This window comes from Ambystoma mexicanum, chromosome 4q, assembly GCF_040938575.1.
Source record: "Ambystoma mexicanum isolate Mex_15411 chromosome 4q, UKY_AmexF1_1, whole genome shotgun sequence".
Taxonomy (NCBI): Eukaryota; Metazoa; Chordata; class Amphibia; order Caudata; family Ambystomatidae; genus Ambystoma; species Ambystoma mexicanum.
In genome coordinates, this window is record NC_090928.1 from 1,091,008,005 (window position 1) to 1,091,025,812 (window position 17,808).

The following is a 17,808-nucleotide window of genomic DNA, read 5'->3' on the forward strand; positions in this document are numbered from 1 at the left end:
CCTCCCTCTGAGGATGCGGAGCGCACATGAGAGAGCTTTCAATGAGTTGACACTGGTCTCAGTTCGGAGTCCAGACTCCATATCAACCTTTTGGAACTGAGGGCAATCACACTAGCGCTGATGGCCTTCCTTCCCTTGATACGGGCAAAAAGTGTCCTGATAATGACGGACAACATAGTGGCCATGGATTACCTCAACAAGAGAGGGGCCGTAGGGTCACTGCCCCTGTGCAGAGAGGCAATGCAGCTCTGGTTCTGGGCACTAAGAGAAGGAGTAACTCTTCTGGCAGTTCATCTAGCCAGAGAAAATAACACGGCGGCAGACGCTCTAAGCAGGAGGGCACGATCTCCCATGAGTGGGAACTCGCTCAGGAAGTCCTTCAAGAGATCCTCACCCTTGGGGGAACCACTCAAGTGTATCTGTTCGCGACCAGTGTCAACCGGAAGTGCAGGCTGTTCTGCTCCAGGGAATTTCCACAAAGAGGATCTCTAGGGGACGCGTTGTAGTGCACTGGGAATTTCCACTACTGTACACGTCATTTCTCATGTGATACAGAGGTTGAGGAAGTTTGGGAAAACTATGATCCTCATAGCTCCATATTGGGCCAGGAGAACGTGGTATCCGGACCTTCTGGAAATTGTCATATGCCCTCCAATTCATCTTTCCCAAAGAGAAGACCTACTTTCGCAAGAGAGATCACATTCTTCACCCAGAGATCAGGACTCTCAACCTTCACGCCTGGTATCTGAAAGGGTGAGATTTAAGGATTGGGACCTTTAGGAATATGTAATGAAAGTGTTTCTTTCAGGGAGAAGTCCAGCAACTAAATCCCTGTACCGCTGCTGCTGGAATAGATTTCGCAGCTGGTGCAGGGAAAATAAACAAGATCATTTCTCATGTAAACTTCCCCAGGTTTTATCTTTCCTACTTCACTTGACCCATTCTGGGTTGCAAATAGCCACAGTGAATAGCTATTTAGCGGCCCTTTCAAATTTCAAAAGATCTCCGGTTGAGGGATCATATTTCAAAGTACCGATTGTGACACAATTTCTAAAAGGCTTAACAAATGTGTTCCTAACTAATTCCTTTATCGTGCCTTCATAGGATCTAAACCTTGTACTAAGAGCTCTTATGGGAGCTCCCTTTGAGCCTTTACATTCATGCCCTCTAAGGATGCTCACCATAAAAACTGCCTTTTTAGTGGCTATCACATCTGCTCGTAGGGTAAGTGAGCTACAGGCTCTATCTTCCAATCAACCTTTCATGACCTTATCGAAGGATAAGGACGTTTTAAGGGTTAAGTCTTCTTTCTTGCCTAAGGTTGTGTCAGAATTTCATTTGGCACAGCGTATTGCACTACCTTCTTTTTAGCCTCCTCCTCCATCTAAGGAGGAAGAGAGACTTCATCGTTTAGACCCAAAGAGGGTTCTAAGTTTCTTTATCACAAGGACTGCAAATATTCGCCAGGATGATCAGCTTTTTATTGGTTATGCTGGTCATGGGTTAGAATTAGCTGTCACAAAACAAACCATCTCTAGATGGATTGTTATGTGCATAACTGAGTGTTACTCATTGGCTGGCAAGGATTCACCTGAAGGTTTAAGAGCACATTATACTAGAGGAGTGGCTTCTTCATCGGCTCTTGAAACAGGTGTACCAGTGAGGGACATTTGCAGAGCGGCAACGTGGAAGTCCCTGCATACATTTAATACATTCTACTGTGTCTATTCTTTTTCAGGAGAGGAAGCCAAATATTGGCAGAGCTGTCCTCCACAACATTAACAAATAAAGTAAATTCTTAGCACCCTCTGCCGAACTCAGACTGCTTTGGGAGTTTATCAAAGATGAGGAATACTTCAGAGGACATGATCCATTCAAAGAATAAGTTACATACCCCTGGTAATGTTCTTTCGACTGGATGTTTCTCCCACGTATTCCTCATCGCCCTCCCATCCATCCCCTTGTGCCTAGAATGTCTGTGTCTTAAACCTTCCTTTCTCCCAACGTCCAGGCTATCTCCTCCTGGAACACAGCATGCTACTTAAGGAGGGGAAAACACGAAGAACTGAGGTAACGGTCAGCGCGCATGGCAATATATATCAGCATCGACGTCGCGAAAGATGTTAGGGAGACTGTCGAGAACCAAGATTTGACACTGCATGACGCTTCACCCTATGAAAAAAAAGAATCTGAAGCAAGCTGCAAGCAGACTTCAATATATCAAAGATGAGGAATACGTGGGAGGAACATCCAGCTGAAAAAACGTTACCAGGGGTAAGTAACTTGTTCTTCTCTTGCAACTATGATGAGTATGATTGTTCCAACTATACTGCTTGTCATACACACTCCAGGTCTTCCATTATCCCTTTACCTTCCTCTCTTCTTAGGTTGAACGTTGCCAGGATTTGTATCCGATGAGGAACGACTTCTCACGTTCTTAGTTTGGTTCTCTTGCTCTTCCACCAGGCGCTCCTTCCTCTGCTCATCTGGCACCAGGAACCGATATCTCTGGGTTTAGCTTGTGCCGAGCAGGCTGCGTCGAGATGGTTTCAGGGTTATGTGAACCGCTGGTCCACCACAGCTTCTCGTGGTCACACCTCCATTCTCTGTTCCTCTCTCTCTTGCTCGATACACCATGCGTATAACTGTACTTCAACTGCTTCCTTTGTTACTGATGGTAACGCATCTGGTCTCTCTTGGTCTCACGTATTTGCAGGAAGCTGCACGTCTTGCCTTGTCTTGCCTCAGCGTCCTTCGCAAGCCGAGATCTCTTCCTTTTTGAAGTTTGCAGGCCCTTCCTCTGTCCCCCCAGGCTGCTGCTCCTTCCAGGCTGACGTAGCTATGAGGCTTCCCCGTTGCAAGGGTTTGTTCCCTTTTCTCTTTCTCAGGTCGGCTCTCTCCTCCTCCATATGTCGTCTTCTTCATCCCAGTTGATTGGGAGTTGAAAAGGGGATCTTTCATTTCATAATAACAATAACACTTGTTTACCTTTTCTTCACAGAGGTCATCCTCGGAAATGTTTACAGGTGTTCTTTTACCAGGTCCTCTAGTGAGTTCCTCCTGGGAATGGGAGTCCTTGTCCCCAAAGGGGGAGTCTCTACTGGTGAGGTCCCACTTGCCTCTACCCCTACGGAGGGTATTGCGGAGCGGCTTCACCTCTCTAGACTCACAAGTGTTGGGGAGTCCCCATTGGGACAAATTCCTGCGTCACATCGGTCAGGATCAGTAAAATGACTAAAAACAGAGCATACATAAGCGCCTTGAGACTATACCAATGATACATAAGGTGCTATATAAATGCAAAATAACATAACATAAGAATAGAAAGGCCTACCATATACATACAATGGTGTTTACATTTGGAAAAACCTTGTGGTGAGGAACAAAACCCACCGCTTTTAGGTTTCGACTTGAGGGTTTTAATCTCAGGTCCACTCAGGCTCTGCCAATGATGGTGTTCCTGAACACTTAGGTGCATGACTGTCCCTCGTGTTAGGGATGCCCCCACCTGCAAATTGCTTTATGGCTTTTACTGAGACTGTTGAGGTTTCTCATCAACACTTGCCTTACTCGAAATTCAAATGCAGTCAATGCAGTCTGGGGGAGAAAACAGGTGAACAACAGCTAGCGTTTACATCCAAGGAAATTGCAGATGTTAAGTGAACCTTTCAATTAAGTCACCATCTGCTAAAGAAGCCTAGTTGAAAATATGTTTTGTGTGTACGGACTCGCACCTGCAGTGTGAATACAAGCTACACAATGTGGCAGGCTTGTTGCTTTCCCAAGAATAGTCATCAAGTCAGAGAGCATTTGGTGACGCTGTCGAGGCGTCTGCAAATGCTGCCATGTGCCTAAATTATGCTCTTCTTCCCCATAACAACCTACAAATATGAATTCGACAGTTGGTGTTACTGTAGAGGGGATCAGTGTTTTGTTATATTGAACTGTTATACCCTAACATTCCCTACAGTGGCTTAATCTTACAGCAACGTAATATTTATATGAAATAGTTTACAAAATATAATTGTACATCTTAACCAAGAACAACAGGTTCTCGGGTAAAAACAAAAAGGAAATCGGGAGTCAGTAGAAACAACATGCTCAATGTACGAAAAATGGGCGGTCAGGTAGAATTGCACAAGATCAAAGGAGAAGACAGTTCTTCGTCTCTAGTTGGTCAAACTCTGTCCATGTTCACTTTTAGCAGGAATTGTCTGAACCAGCTCTTTTGGATGGTTCTTAGAGGCAAACTTAGTTGGTGAACAAGGTTTAAGGTATTTGGACTGGCCAATTTTGCACACGGCAGTGCCACGGCATGGCACTAGGCAGAGCAGTAATTGCAGCTTTTAGAGATCAGGTGTGTAAGTACAATTAACACATAGATACAGCCAATTGATGATGAAGCACACAGCAGTATAAAATATACTATTTATTGGCCTTAAACATAAATGCAAGTAAAACTGAAAAATACTATACACTATAAAACACTCTTATATACACATATGCATATACTGTTAGCAATCTGTAACGGAGACTTCACAGCACTCCTCCAATAGAGTTAAACGCAATTCAAAAAAGCAATGCACAACTTTAACAGTAAAGGGGCATGAGAAGAGAATAATAAGCAATTAATTGCATCTGACTCGAGTAGTTCTTCCCTAGCAGGTAAGTAAATTATTCAGAATCTCAGTCCAAAGTTGTTTTTGTATAACGCTCTTCATGCTGGACTCCAGCCTCAAACGTGTGACTGGGAAAGTTCCAAAGTACAAGTATTACAAAACCCTTCAGGTAAGCAACAACATGTCTTTTAAAAGCACCACTTGAAGAAATCGGGTAAGTCAGCAAAATGTAGGGTACACTCTTAAAACCACCACACCAGTGGTTAGTTGCCTAGAGGGGAATCATTAGCTAGAATTACACCCTTCTCAGTCGGCTCACTGTGGTGCTATGGAGTGGACTTTGCGCCCCCCATGCAATCCTTATGGGGAAATGGGATTCAAAAAAGATAAGTACACTTGCACCACTTATTCCAGGTCTCTAGGGGGCCTCCCTTAGGGCAACCAGAATTTCTGGGAATACTTACTACTGTCATTATTTCCGTCATTGGGGGTTCAGGGGTCCGAGATACAGTGGCTGAAGATGGTGTTGGGAATGGGTTGTGGCAGTTTCAATCTACAGTTATGAGATGGCTTTGACAGACTTGCAGCTGGCAGGCCTGAGACCTCAGGACAGCGCACACAGCGATTCCCGCAATGAGGATGCTGATGGTCCATCCTCATTTCAGTAGGGTGGACCCTTGGTACAGAGCTGGTGAAGAAACCCTGGTTAGGGGTCAGCAGGTCCGACTTGTGGTGGCGGCAAGGAACATGCCCCAGTAATGCCCTCTTCGCTGTTGAGAGCAGCAGCAGCGCTGTTCATTGGCCACAACTCGATGATCTGCAGAATCCCAAGCTTCTGCTTAGGACAGTGACTGTAGCAGCACAGTTGCCTGGTCCAGTAATTGTTCAGCTTCCCGGAAACAATGTCTCCCCCTTAATGAAGTTCCAGATCTTTCTCTGTTGTCAATAGTTCAGTGTTGCTTAAGTGGAGAAAGATGTATCTAGTGTGTTGAAAATTAAAAAGCCTTTGTCATAGACATATCTATAGACATTTATGTGCAATAGATAAACACTTTGTGGGATGTTTTTACAGGGCGATTATCTAGTTTGGGGGAATTTTCCACCCACCCCAAACAAGGTACATAAGTCTCCTTTATTTAATACAGTTATTTTTATGAATCTGGGACCCCCAATTTAATAGCATTGATTCCTTGGAGCTTCCCTCCCCTTTCGGGCCAAGAAACACACAGGGTTGCAAAGATGGTATATTTATTAATCAAATAGAAATAATTGAAACAGATTACAGATAAACACATTGTTTCTTCATAAAAGGCCAATGATAAGAAATAATCAACAGATAAGTCACTTCTGTTTTAGTGCTGCAGTTGTCGAAATAGAGACTTTATTAACATACACCTCACCATAGTTATCTATGCATTTAATTAACTCTCAGCATGCACGCACCATGGATTGAGTGCATGAGAGTCGAGGAGAAATCCTTCATTTGTGAAAAACAACAAATTAGTTGTAAATATCTCTGCCTATCAAATTCTCGCTACTTCCCCTTCTTTCAAAGCCGATACCCCCCCACCCCTTTTCTCAATAGACAGATCAGTGTTTCAACTCAAGTGTAAAAAACTATTGGACCTTTGGGTATGTGAATGGCTTGTAGAAAAGAAAATGTATGTTCAGCAGAATGTTGGCAAAACTCCCTTCATTGATGTTTCTAATAAATTACTGTTTAAAATGTACCTTTCTCCCCTTCAACGGGCACCTTGAACAGCGGAAAGAAATTTACCATGAAGAATCACCCTCTCCTATAATTTTTGAGCAACCCTGAATTATTAACAATATTCTGCTTGATGGTATACCCTGGAATTGATTCCGTTATCTTCTTTTTATAGATATGCACACAGTGAAAGGTCCATTTAACTCCCTGATAAGTCTTCTGTGCTAGACGTCATTACACAGAGAAAGAGTGAGGGAATCTCACTGCAGAGACACCATTGGACCCAATATATTAAATATATCTAGTTCCAGAAGCACATATGCTTTTGAAATGTTCCCTAACTTCTCAGAGTGCACAATCATGTATATATTCCCACCCCTCAGAACTAACAAAGAACAGAGCCAGGATTGTATCTAATTCCTTTTGAAGGATCTCTCCCCTCAGGATTACTTCCCCTTTGGAGCATACTTGCATATTAATTTCTTTTGGCTGATTCACAGACAGGAGGGCTCCCCCTCTTAAGGACTGCTTCAATACCCCCTCCAAGAACAGGTGGGCATCAGCCACTAAGATAAGTTCAGCTCTTCTCTACAGGCTGTCTGCTTTCTCTTCCACTGAAGAAGGCCTGGGACTTTAACTCCTGCTAGGCATCACTTTAAGGGTGCTGGTTATAATCCTAAACTAGTCCAAAAGGAGAGCAATCTATCCCTGCTCCTTCACGTTAACAATTCTTCTTTCTCTCCATTAGTCAGTGAGTGAGCGAGGGAGTCTGTCAGTGTTTCTACATTGAGTGAGTGTGTGTTGAATCTTATATTGAAGAGGAACCCCAGCTTTTTGAGGTGTGCATACGTTCCCCAATCTAATTCAGCAATGTATGTGATTGGACAGTGTTCCAAAAGTGACATCACAGTAGACCTTCCCCACCCACATCATTGGCCATATTAATGAAGGAGGCAGTCTGATGGGGGTAACTGCTAAATCCATTTTCCCTCCCATTTAATGTGATGTCATCGCAGGGATGTCTTGCATTAAATATTACCACATTCCTATAGAATGAATTCCACACATATTACCACTTTTCTAATGCTCAATACACATGTGCTAATGTCCCTAGAAGAATGTGAACATAACCCAACAATGAATGTTATGGACTTACTTAAAGAACTAAATATTCACCAGTAAAGGTTAAAAATTAAATAGCTAACATACAAATCCAAATTTGTGCCTGTATTTCCTAAGGACAATATAATTGACACCTTCCACCAAGCTGTGCTGAACGACATTCATAGACTCGCGGATGTATCTAAAATGAAAGGAAAACGGAGTACTAATTTATCAATCGCCGGACAAAATGCCTTGCAGAAATTATCATCTAATGATTCGCGAGTAATTAAAGAAGCTGATAAGGGGCGTGGGGGGGGAGTGTGGTGATTATGGATACGCATGACTACATTACAATGGGTTTGGAACACCTCAACTCCCCTGGATGTTATGAGACACTCCCCTCCAACCCTATTTCACACCTAGGCACGGTAGTAAGTTCACTGCTGTCCAAATGGTACTTACACGGCCTCCTTACTGATGTGGAAAAACAATGTCTAACTGTTGTTGGACCAGTAATGCCCACAGCTTATTTTCTTCCGAAAATACACAAACCCTTTACTAAGACTTGAGGAGGGCGAGCCCTTCATCTCAGATGTCATCAAGAAGTGGTACGGCGAGGACCGTCTTCCTTTTAGCCTCGCGCCGTTGGTAAAGGAAACCTTCCTTCTTCTCTTTGGGGCAGAGCTGGAAGAGCTTGGATGCCCTGGAAATCATGGCATGGAAGGATCCAATTTCGTCGGGAGGGGGCGACGGGGGACACGTCCCGTCGTCGCCTCCGTCGTCATCTGTACCTGTCGTAGCCGTGTCCGTGCCTGTATCATCCCAGTGGGTAGTAGACCGGGGGGAAGGCAGAGCAGGCCGCAGAAGTGGGAGAGGTGGCGGAGGATGCGTCGTCCTCTTCTTATGCGGTGGACTTTCCGAAGGTCCTGGCTCCGGTTCCCCCGTCGGGTCTGGCTCAGTTACCTCCGTCGGGGGGAGGGGCAACTTTGTCCTTATCTCCGAGCATAAGGACTGAATCGCTGACAAAATGGCCGCCGAAGTGTCCTGTGGCACCGGAAACGACAGGCGCGAGGGCTCTTGAGGAACCTCGTGACGGCACCGCCGCTCTCGTCGTCGCCCTCGCCGGGATCCCTCCCGATGGGCTGGGCCTCCTCCACAACTTCGATGAGCTCTTCTTCAGAGGTCATGTCCGTATCCACGATGACCACCTGCCCCTCCCCCTCCTTTTCCAACGGGGACTTCGTGGGGGTCTTATCGATGGGCCTGAAAGACGACTCCCTCCGCGGTGGCAGGGAGACTCTGGATCCTGAGGTCGCCTCCACTGGCGTATCCTCCACAGGCTGAGCCTGGGCCGCTGCAACATCCTCGATCGAGGTCTTAGCAGGGTGAATTAAGGCCATCGTCACCTTCTGTATGCCTGGGGCCTTCACCTTGGGGGGAGGGTCCGAGCCTCGCTCCCCCTCTGCCGGAATCTTCGAGATCGATCGGGGCCTCTCCAGAAGCTTTGCCAGGTTCTCGGACTTCCTCTTACCCGAGCCAGAGCGTTGGCTCGTGGTTGATGGCGCCGGGGAGGATGCGCCCTGCCTGGCAGCCAAGGAGCCCGACCGTTCGGTGCTCCCGGTGCCCGTAGACTCTCGGTGCTTGGCCTTTTGTTGGGCCCCCGTCGCCGGGGCGCCCTCACAGGACTTAGAAGACCGCTCAGACTTCTTTTTCTTCTTCTCGCCTGACGGGCTCTTCCCTTCCAGCCAGTTGGCGAGACGGAAGTGGCGATCCTTCATGGTCCGCTCCGACATGTTCCCACAAAACGCACAATCCTTCTCCACGTGCGTCTTGTCCTCATGGAGACAGTAGAGGCATAACGAATGCTCGTCCTCCTTGAACACATTCTGAAGCTGGCATCCAGGGCAGGTCCTGAACAGCTTCCCGGGCGTCGAGCTTCCTTTCTCCTGGGCCATGTCCAGGGTAGGCCTCGGAACTTCTGGAATCCTCCAAAAGCGTAACTCGACGAAATCTTCACCCTTGAGGGGCGTAGAAAAATCCGAAACGGGTCCCCGTTGATCGGATGTAGAAACGGTGGAGCTTGAGGCTCAATTTATCCAAAAAATGAGAAAAATCTCCTGAAAAAGCGCAAAAACGCAGCAAAAGCTCGGGAGCTACAGCACGAGGCCTCCCAACACTTGAACGTGCGGTAAAAATCTGAGGATGGCTGCCAGAGGTGGGGCTTAGGGAGAGGGCAGTCATTGGCTGGGGGCAGTATGACCCAGAGACCAGTGATTGGTTACTACTAAGAAAGACAGATCAGAAACTGATACTGATTTTTTCTATACCGAGGATTCCCGGCCTGACGACGGGGAATATTCATGAGCATGTGAATCCATGCCAGACCCATGCTGGAGAACAACAGTTACAGGTAAGTAACTTGATCCTTCTTTTATTAACTGCAACACTAAATTCTGCATGTACTGCATTATGTGCACATGTGGACAGCGCTATATTGGCAGCACAATTCGGCCTTTAAAGATTAGAATATGTGAACATCTGTCCACCATCTCAAGCCAGGAGTCTAAATATCCCTTGGCTACCCACTGGCAAAAATCTCACCAAATGGATAACAAAGCACTAATTAGATTTGTGGGCATGGTGAAAGGCTCTCTAGCACAACGAGGTGGCAACCTTGTTCTCAAGCTTAGACAATTGGAAGCCTGCCTTATATGCCAATATCACACTGGCACATGGACTCAACACAGACCACAAATTATCTGTATTCCTGTGAAGCAATGTACAGTAGATGTGTTACATGTGATGTGTATCTGAATTTATGAATTGGAACTAAATTACTTTGATAATAGATGGATCTCATCCACGACTGGAGATTCATGTTGCCTTTTACGGATGCAAGGAAGTTAGTCCTTGTATTTAACTATTTGTATACTGACGGTGCCAGCCGTAGATCTCCTTGGCTCACCATGTCTGAAGAGAAGGTATGATTATTTACACTGATTTGAGTAAATCACCACCTTAATTAATTGACTTAGTAAGCTAACTTTGACAATGTTTACCTTTTGGTCTTAATTTCTGCCTTGATACCCCTTTCCCCCTTTTAATGAGTGGCCCCGGAGTCTGCTTCCTTATTCATACTATTCCAAAATTTCTTTTGAGCGGTTCCCTCATGCTAGCGGCTTTTATAATTATATTAACTCCTGTGGGCCGTAATATTGCTGGCCAACTTCACGTGTTATAATTGCAATACAATTTCAACTATTAACACTCGGCCATTTTATACACCCAACATGGCCGCCCACAAGAGCCACACGCCAACTAGCCTTGCGCCAATGCTTAAACAGAAGCAAGTTCTTGCCGCGCGTGGCTCCATCCACGGCATTCATGCGGAAACGCTGGTAAGCGAGGTCTTTCACGCATGTCCCTGACACAGACTATCGGGCTGTGAATGCGCACGAGATCGTCTAGCCAAACTCTTCAGACTAATTAGTGTACTTTCTCCCCTTCACCTCTTTACTGCACCAATGTGATTTCTAATCGCCCAACGGGTTCAAGAATTTCTAATCGCCCAAAAGGGTTCAAGAATTTTCAACACTCAATAGATTTCATCTATCTCGCAACAGCGCTAATATAGGTATGTGTAACCTAATATATTCTAGCAAATCCTTGACTAAAATGATTAGTTAGTAGCAAGTCCATTGCATTGCCTTGTCAGGGATAGCACAATGCTTCATTTACAGTGGAGCCCATTGTTTTGAATACTAAGAACGGCATAATTCACATTTACCAAATGGTAATTGGCACATAGCCTCCCAACGTTATCGGCACATTGCCCTATGCACTTTATTCACATGTCTCTTATTGATAACCATCTTCACCATGCCTCTCTCTAGTGTCATGTACGACTCCCAAGAAATTCTAAGGTACAATACCAGCCTTGCAATATATTTCCGTGCATTCGGTATAAGTGAACATGTTGAACCATGATGGATTTTATACTAATATGGCATTTTTTCTTGTTATCTTCTGCTTTGTCGTTTTTCTCTGGCATATTGCATCCACTTCAAAATGAAAATCCGGTAACATTGAATTGATAATCAACATCCTTTTCTATATGGGTTTTGATGCAATGGTCATTTTAATTTGCTTTGTGAGCAACTGCTTTATATTTTAACTTTGGCAACTGTTTATGATCAATTTGACTGTCTGAATAATGGTTTGTGTAACTCACCCACTGTGCCTCCTTTGTGTTTTGGTTATATTGCACTAACTACTACTTATGGTGCATTTCTGTACTGCTGATGTATGTTACTCGCAGCCTCAGAGGAAGAGCCTTACAGCTCGAAACACGTGTCAGGCTGACTTGTACTCAATTAAACTGTGCATATCTTGCATTGATTTTGTTGTCTAAGTGCGCAGTGTGAAAGCAAACAATCCCTTTTGTGCACACTTTTCTAATTTGCCCTCCAGATTCTTCTCTCTATCCCGAATCAATTAGTGCAATTCTCATCATAATAGTGCAAATAGTTATTGAGTTATCCATTTTTCTATTGAACTCCCTTCTACATTTATATTCAAATTATCTCAAAGCAACATGCTCATCCCTGGGGGAATGCTATGACATATTCACTAGACATCACAGTTCATATTTCATTGGTTTATCAAACTCCTATCAACAATCCATATTCTCATCATCTGTATGTTTCCTAATCCTGACTCTTTATTTCTGTAAATGAAAATGGACACACACAGCAGTAGAAAATGCAAATCTGTTTTTCTTTCTATAACTTGCTGTTCTCTTTCTCCACAGGTTGAGTAGTTCCCTATTTTAATAAAAGTTGCAGGTTATTTTCTGTTAATCTCAGGCCTTGTCAGTTATGGTTTTGAGCGGCTGAAAAACATTGCACATTTAAATTTTGCATGTTTCCCAACTGCTGTGCGCAGGCCACAGCCCACTTATTGTCTGTTAAGTTTGCATTTTTATTCAGTGGCGATTTCTTCACAACTTCTAACATCAGTCTGTAAATACCATTAATGGTTAGTTGGTGACTGGTGTAACAGGACAAATGCTGAATGCAACACTTCAAGTATAGCTCTCTAGTCTGTTAAATGGGCCCTGCAAGTACATTCTGCTGCGCCATGCTCGTGCCAAATTGGATGGATTTCTGTAATAGTTTGATGAGCCAAGCGCATACATGGCTCTTTGTCTGTTGCTCTTTGAAATTAGATGAAAATCAATGTCATTGCCGGCCTCTCGCCCTACACGTGTGATCAGGCATTGTTCACACTTACTGTAGGATTTAAAACGTTCGGCCTTTCTGCCGCTCTATTGCTGGCCTGTCATCCGTTGATCAATGCATGTTTTGTTCTTTCCATTTTTGTTTAGCAAACACGAAAGCTCGCAGTGATGACTTTGCAAAAAAGAACGGACTTCAGAAATATGACTATGTGTTGCACCCAAGAACCACAGGCTTCACTTTCATCGTGGAACGCTTGAGGGAAGGTAATGAAAGCCTTTTCACTAATCACTCGCCACAGACTATTACTTCACCAGCACAGGTAGCACGCCCCTAAGCAAACTAGACTGGGCTCATTAGAGCCTTAAGGAACAGGCAGGATTTTAATGAATTGTTGTATGCCAGGCACGTGCATTGGAAAGACATGTATGTTACCATTTTACAAGCTTAACGAGTGCCCCAATGTAAATATGATTGCTATTATTAACGCCATTGCAAGGCAGTTTTGCACGACGGGTATGTTGGCTGAAACCGAAAGTGTGTGTGATGTTGCTCTTGGATCTATGGAACTAGGATCTCCTTCCTATATGTACTAAGGTTTAGACAATATTTAGTTATTGATGCCCCAGGCACTTTACAAAATGGGCATACATTCAGTGTCATAGAAGGAAATCATAAATACTTAAGAGCTCTTCTTTCCCACACTGCATATCCGCTGTCTCTACACTACAACTTTTTGCATTTTTTTTGTTTAACATGTAATCGAAACCAGTTTGTAGCTATGAAAAATTACACGTATATGTTGCTTTATTTTTTTGCCCACTAACGAGGCACCAACTAAGTAGGCTCCATCTTAGTAAAATAACACTGCATTTATGCATCCAAAAAAGTGTAAGAACCATCGTATTTGTAGTCCATGATTCCTTCTCTCACCATCACTTCTACTCCGCCACAGTACAAACTCTTCCATCCAAAATAGTTCACGGACAGTGCTTCATAATACTTAGCGAGTAAAAGGATGACCACATAAAGCAGAGTAAACGAGGACTGTACAGCGATGAACGGACTCTGGCGTGATATTCTTTCAATTTTTGGGATTTTAGGATTTACTTTGCACGGAACATTTACTTCTGTAAATTAAGCAGGTTTAACCATTGAGCAAGGTACACTGGATTTGTGTTTCTTGCAAGCATTTGCTGGAATTCGGCTTAGGTACTCTCTGCATTTCATCCTTACAAAGTCTATACACAAGTCCATTTAGATGGTTAAGAGTAACATCTGCGTTTACAATGCCATGTAGAGACTGTCTTTTAATGTGTTGCAATGAGTTTATGCCTAATGCCAGGTACCTCTAGAGGATAGGTGCCCCTGGACCTATTGCTGTAAAATCCAGGACAGGTAAAACGGAACATTTTGGACAAAGATTGGATAAGGATTGGTGAATCTAGGGCTAAATATAGCCTGTGTAGAGAAATAACTACAGAATGTAAAAAGAGGGGAACCCTCCAGAAGTATTTAATACAGTCCCCAGACAGTCGGTATAGAGACACCTGTATAAGGTTCATATTTAATCTCTTGCTGATGGGCGTGCTGTTTTTGGTACGAGGTCTTGGGGAAACTGTACTTTGTCGCTTTTGTGGTTCTTCAACAGAAACTCTAAAACATCTAATAATTGTGTGCCCAGCCTTGCTACATTTGTGTATGAAATCAATGTTTGAACTCAGATCATTTCTGGAGATACATTCTGCAAGTCTTGCCATCTTGATCGGTGTAGTCAATTTTTGGAAGACCATGAAGATTACATGATGGTCAAAGAGAAGCCTGTGGGGCAAGGAAAGGGGAGGAGAGTGTGATGTAAATTGTTAGGGATGTCAAGTATAATCTGTTTCTTTGTTTTGCCTTGCCTCTTTTTCCTGTTTTATCAGGTATTGTAACTATGACTTTTACATGTGTTTTATCTTTTGTACTGGTGAGATTGCTTTTCTTCAGTTTTTATGTCAGCTGAGTTGCATAAGGTTTTGTAATTAAACCAGTTAAAAGAGAAAAAAAATAGTGACCTTGTCAGAGTGGAATGTAAGAGCGCGAAAGGGAGGGCTGTTCAGTTGTTGCTCCTTTATTTTGCCTCATATAGAGACATCTAGATTCCCATAAAAACAGAAATGGTTTGATAGGTTAGCCTACGTCACCACCCAACCCGCTACAGCCCTGCTACATACGGACTGTTTTAATGACATTGTAGGAAACACATGTTAAACAATGTTCATAGTAAAAATTTTATAGAAACTACTCAACGAATTAAGCACTGGATGCTGAGATCTATGTAACTTGCAAGTAAAATGTGCTCCACAGTTTACATAATAAGTATCATTATATTGGGTATAATATCTTTTATGTAAATAACTCCTACTACTGCTACACACACACACACACACACCTCTTTTACAAAAGAAAACAGTTTGCATTTTATCCAAGGTTGATCATGTTTACTATACATGACAGGCTCGTTTTGAGTCCAGGAACATGATGCATATACTTAATAAAGCTTTACATCTGTGATGCAGTCCTTCCTGGATTCTCAAAGCAAGCTACTGTTATGCCTACGTAATTATGCACAAAGCCTGGGAGAACCAGTCTGCTTTAGCGTTCATAAAATGCACTACAAAGATAGCTGTAGTTTGTACACTGTGATAAAGTTTGTAACGTTGTTTACACTCTTAAATCATGCAGCTTTTTTGTGGTTCCCTCTACTTCTCAGTGACACTGTCTACCCTTTTCCCACAGGAGTTAGAATCATGCAGCGATATACTGGCCATTTATTTCATGCTTGACTTGTGTTCACCTCAGATAGACTCACATTTCTTAAACCTCTCAGTCAGTCAGCAAATATAATTAGAGGTGTGTATGTGCATGCACGCACGCTTCGGCCCATATAACACAATCCCAATAGTTTGTGCAGCACAAGAGGAAATTGTTCTCGTTTAAGGTCCATGTAATGAACAAACCATTGCCAACAAAAGAAATTGAGCAAATAAATATATATTGGTTGCTTAAATCAGATGAAACAATAACTGAATACATCTAATTTCATATCAAATGATCTATGATGGTTAGTAACAGCAGTGGTCAAAGTGAGCCGGAGCTATCGGTAGCAGAGTACCCACTAGTTTTATCTTTTTACAGTGCCACTGATTTGTACAAGAATTTGCACCATTCCAAATCATACCTCTTCATTTTACCACCCTACAGCAGTACATTCACAAAGCCTCAATTACATTTCGGCCTGGATGAACTCTATATCTGCCACCATCTAATCTATCTAATGCTGGAGGGCATTCTGCTAAAACTAAAGAGTCTCTTGCAATATTCATCTCCACCTTCTTTTTGTAAAACATGTCAAGTTGTTATTTCAAGTTAAGATGTTGAGCTTAGATGTTACAGTTGATAAAGGTCCAAGCCGTTTCCACAGGAATTTATTTTATTATTGGGGTCTACATGTGATTTGCCCCCTCATGCCACTGGACAAGTGTGCAGTTGTAGTAAGAGCCTTAGTGACTGGTCTATCGGACAACTGTAATGCACTCCTGCAGGATACTTAAGGACCACAGACTATTCATCCCTCAGAATCTGTCAGACCACAGGAGATAAAGGATTTTCAGTTTTGGGTTTCAGTCTTTGTAATAAATTACCAAATTGTATTAATGACAGCACACATGTGACTATTGGGGGGCCCCTGTTGAAGCATCTGCTGTTCAGATAGTTATTAAGTATGGGTTCCAGCAGAGATCAGATCAGCGACTATAGGCGATTCATTTCACTTGGGACACATTTAAAAGTTTCTATTGACTGACCATCTGAGGGGCATTGATGAAAAACGATAGACAGAAGACCTCCTTCTGTTACCAGTTCCACCCAATTCGCTGTCAACCTGCTGAAACATGTGTTGCACCTTGCTCCCCCCACCCCATCCAGTTTCCCCAATATTTTATAGCACTCTTCTACCACTGACTAAAACAAGGTATTTACGCTTTACAGTGGTGAACAGTCTTTTCAGCTAGGTTACTGAGGCTGTCTTTGACTCTTACTAACAAACCCAGTCTGTGGCCTTTTCTGATCTCAGTCAGGACAACACATATAAGACGTTGCTGCCTGACCTTCCAAAATGGCCGGCGCAACGTGGCATGAGAGCGAGGCTCTCGGTTGCTAGGCAACCTAACACAACATCCGTAGGACCGCCCCACCGGCAAGGTGGAAGCTGGCGGCGGAGCAAGGCCTGGATTAAGGCCACCACCCCCTGTTTGCCCCTGTTCGCTCCGGTTCTTTAGGATGTCTCACCATACTAATGAAATGACAAGCCCCTGCATACTACTCAGAGCTGTTTCCACGCAACAATACCAAGGTGAGATACAGCCACCAGTCGTATATCAACCATCTATCAACACCAGGTGCATGCGTTTGCTATCGCGCCGCTGAAATGTACAGCAACCTAGCATCCCTGTCACTCTAGCACACTGCAATAAACATACCGGCGCCAGGATGCCTCCACCAGCCCATCAACCGTACAGTTACCCCCCTAACAAAAGATCCAGCACAAACTATCTGCCCATGTCTAACAAGGAGACCAATGCTACATATGCTCTCCCTTCCCGCTACTAGCAACACCTATGCTGCTACTAAAGCCTCACTCCTCCTGCCCCAAGACGCGGTGCTCGCACTACCTCCATAGTCACTTGTACTGAAGCAAGCTATCCCCATGATTCCACTAATTCTATTCATACCGTACTGCCAGCTAATATTGATGTATGTACTGCTGTAAGTAAACCTAATATTGATGCATGTACTGCTGCCAGCAAACGCCATGATTCCAATGTTGTTCTTGATGCCGTATGTGTCCCCCCTGATATTACCAAAAGCCCACCGAACAGCACACACCTTAAATCTCACTGATCAACACACGTTCTATTAATGCCCATTCCCTAGATATTCACAACCTCATCTCCACCCATGAGCTTGATATCCTTATGATAACCAAATCATGGCTTCATGAAGCTTCAGGCCCTGCTCTATCTCTAGCCCTACCACTAGGATACACCATCAGACAAGACCGCACTACCCTAGGGGGAGGAGTAGCCATTATAGCTAT

The 17,808-nt window shown here is 43.8% G+C and overlaps 1 protein-coding gene across 4 annotated transcripts in view; it reads left to right on the forward strand.

The window, feature by feature from the left end:
- LCLAT1 (lysocardiolipin acyltransferase 1) overlaps positions 1–17,808 on the forward strand; it is a 1,406,982-nt gene that overhangs the window by 1,004,970 nt on the left and 384,204 nt on the right. For all 4 annotated transcript variants that reach the window (XM_069608660.1, XM_069608659.1, XM_069608662.1 and 1 more), the window contains one exon: positions 12,818–12,934. In XM_069608660.1, the coding sequence (XP_069464761.1) occupies positions 12,818–12,934 (117 nt within the window). The remainder of the gene's footprint in view (positions 1–12,817; positions 12,935–17,808) is intronic.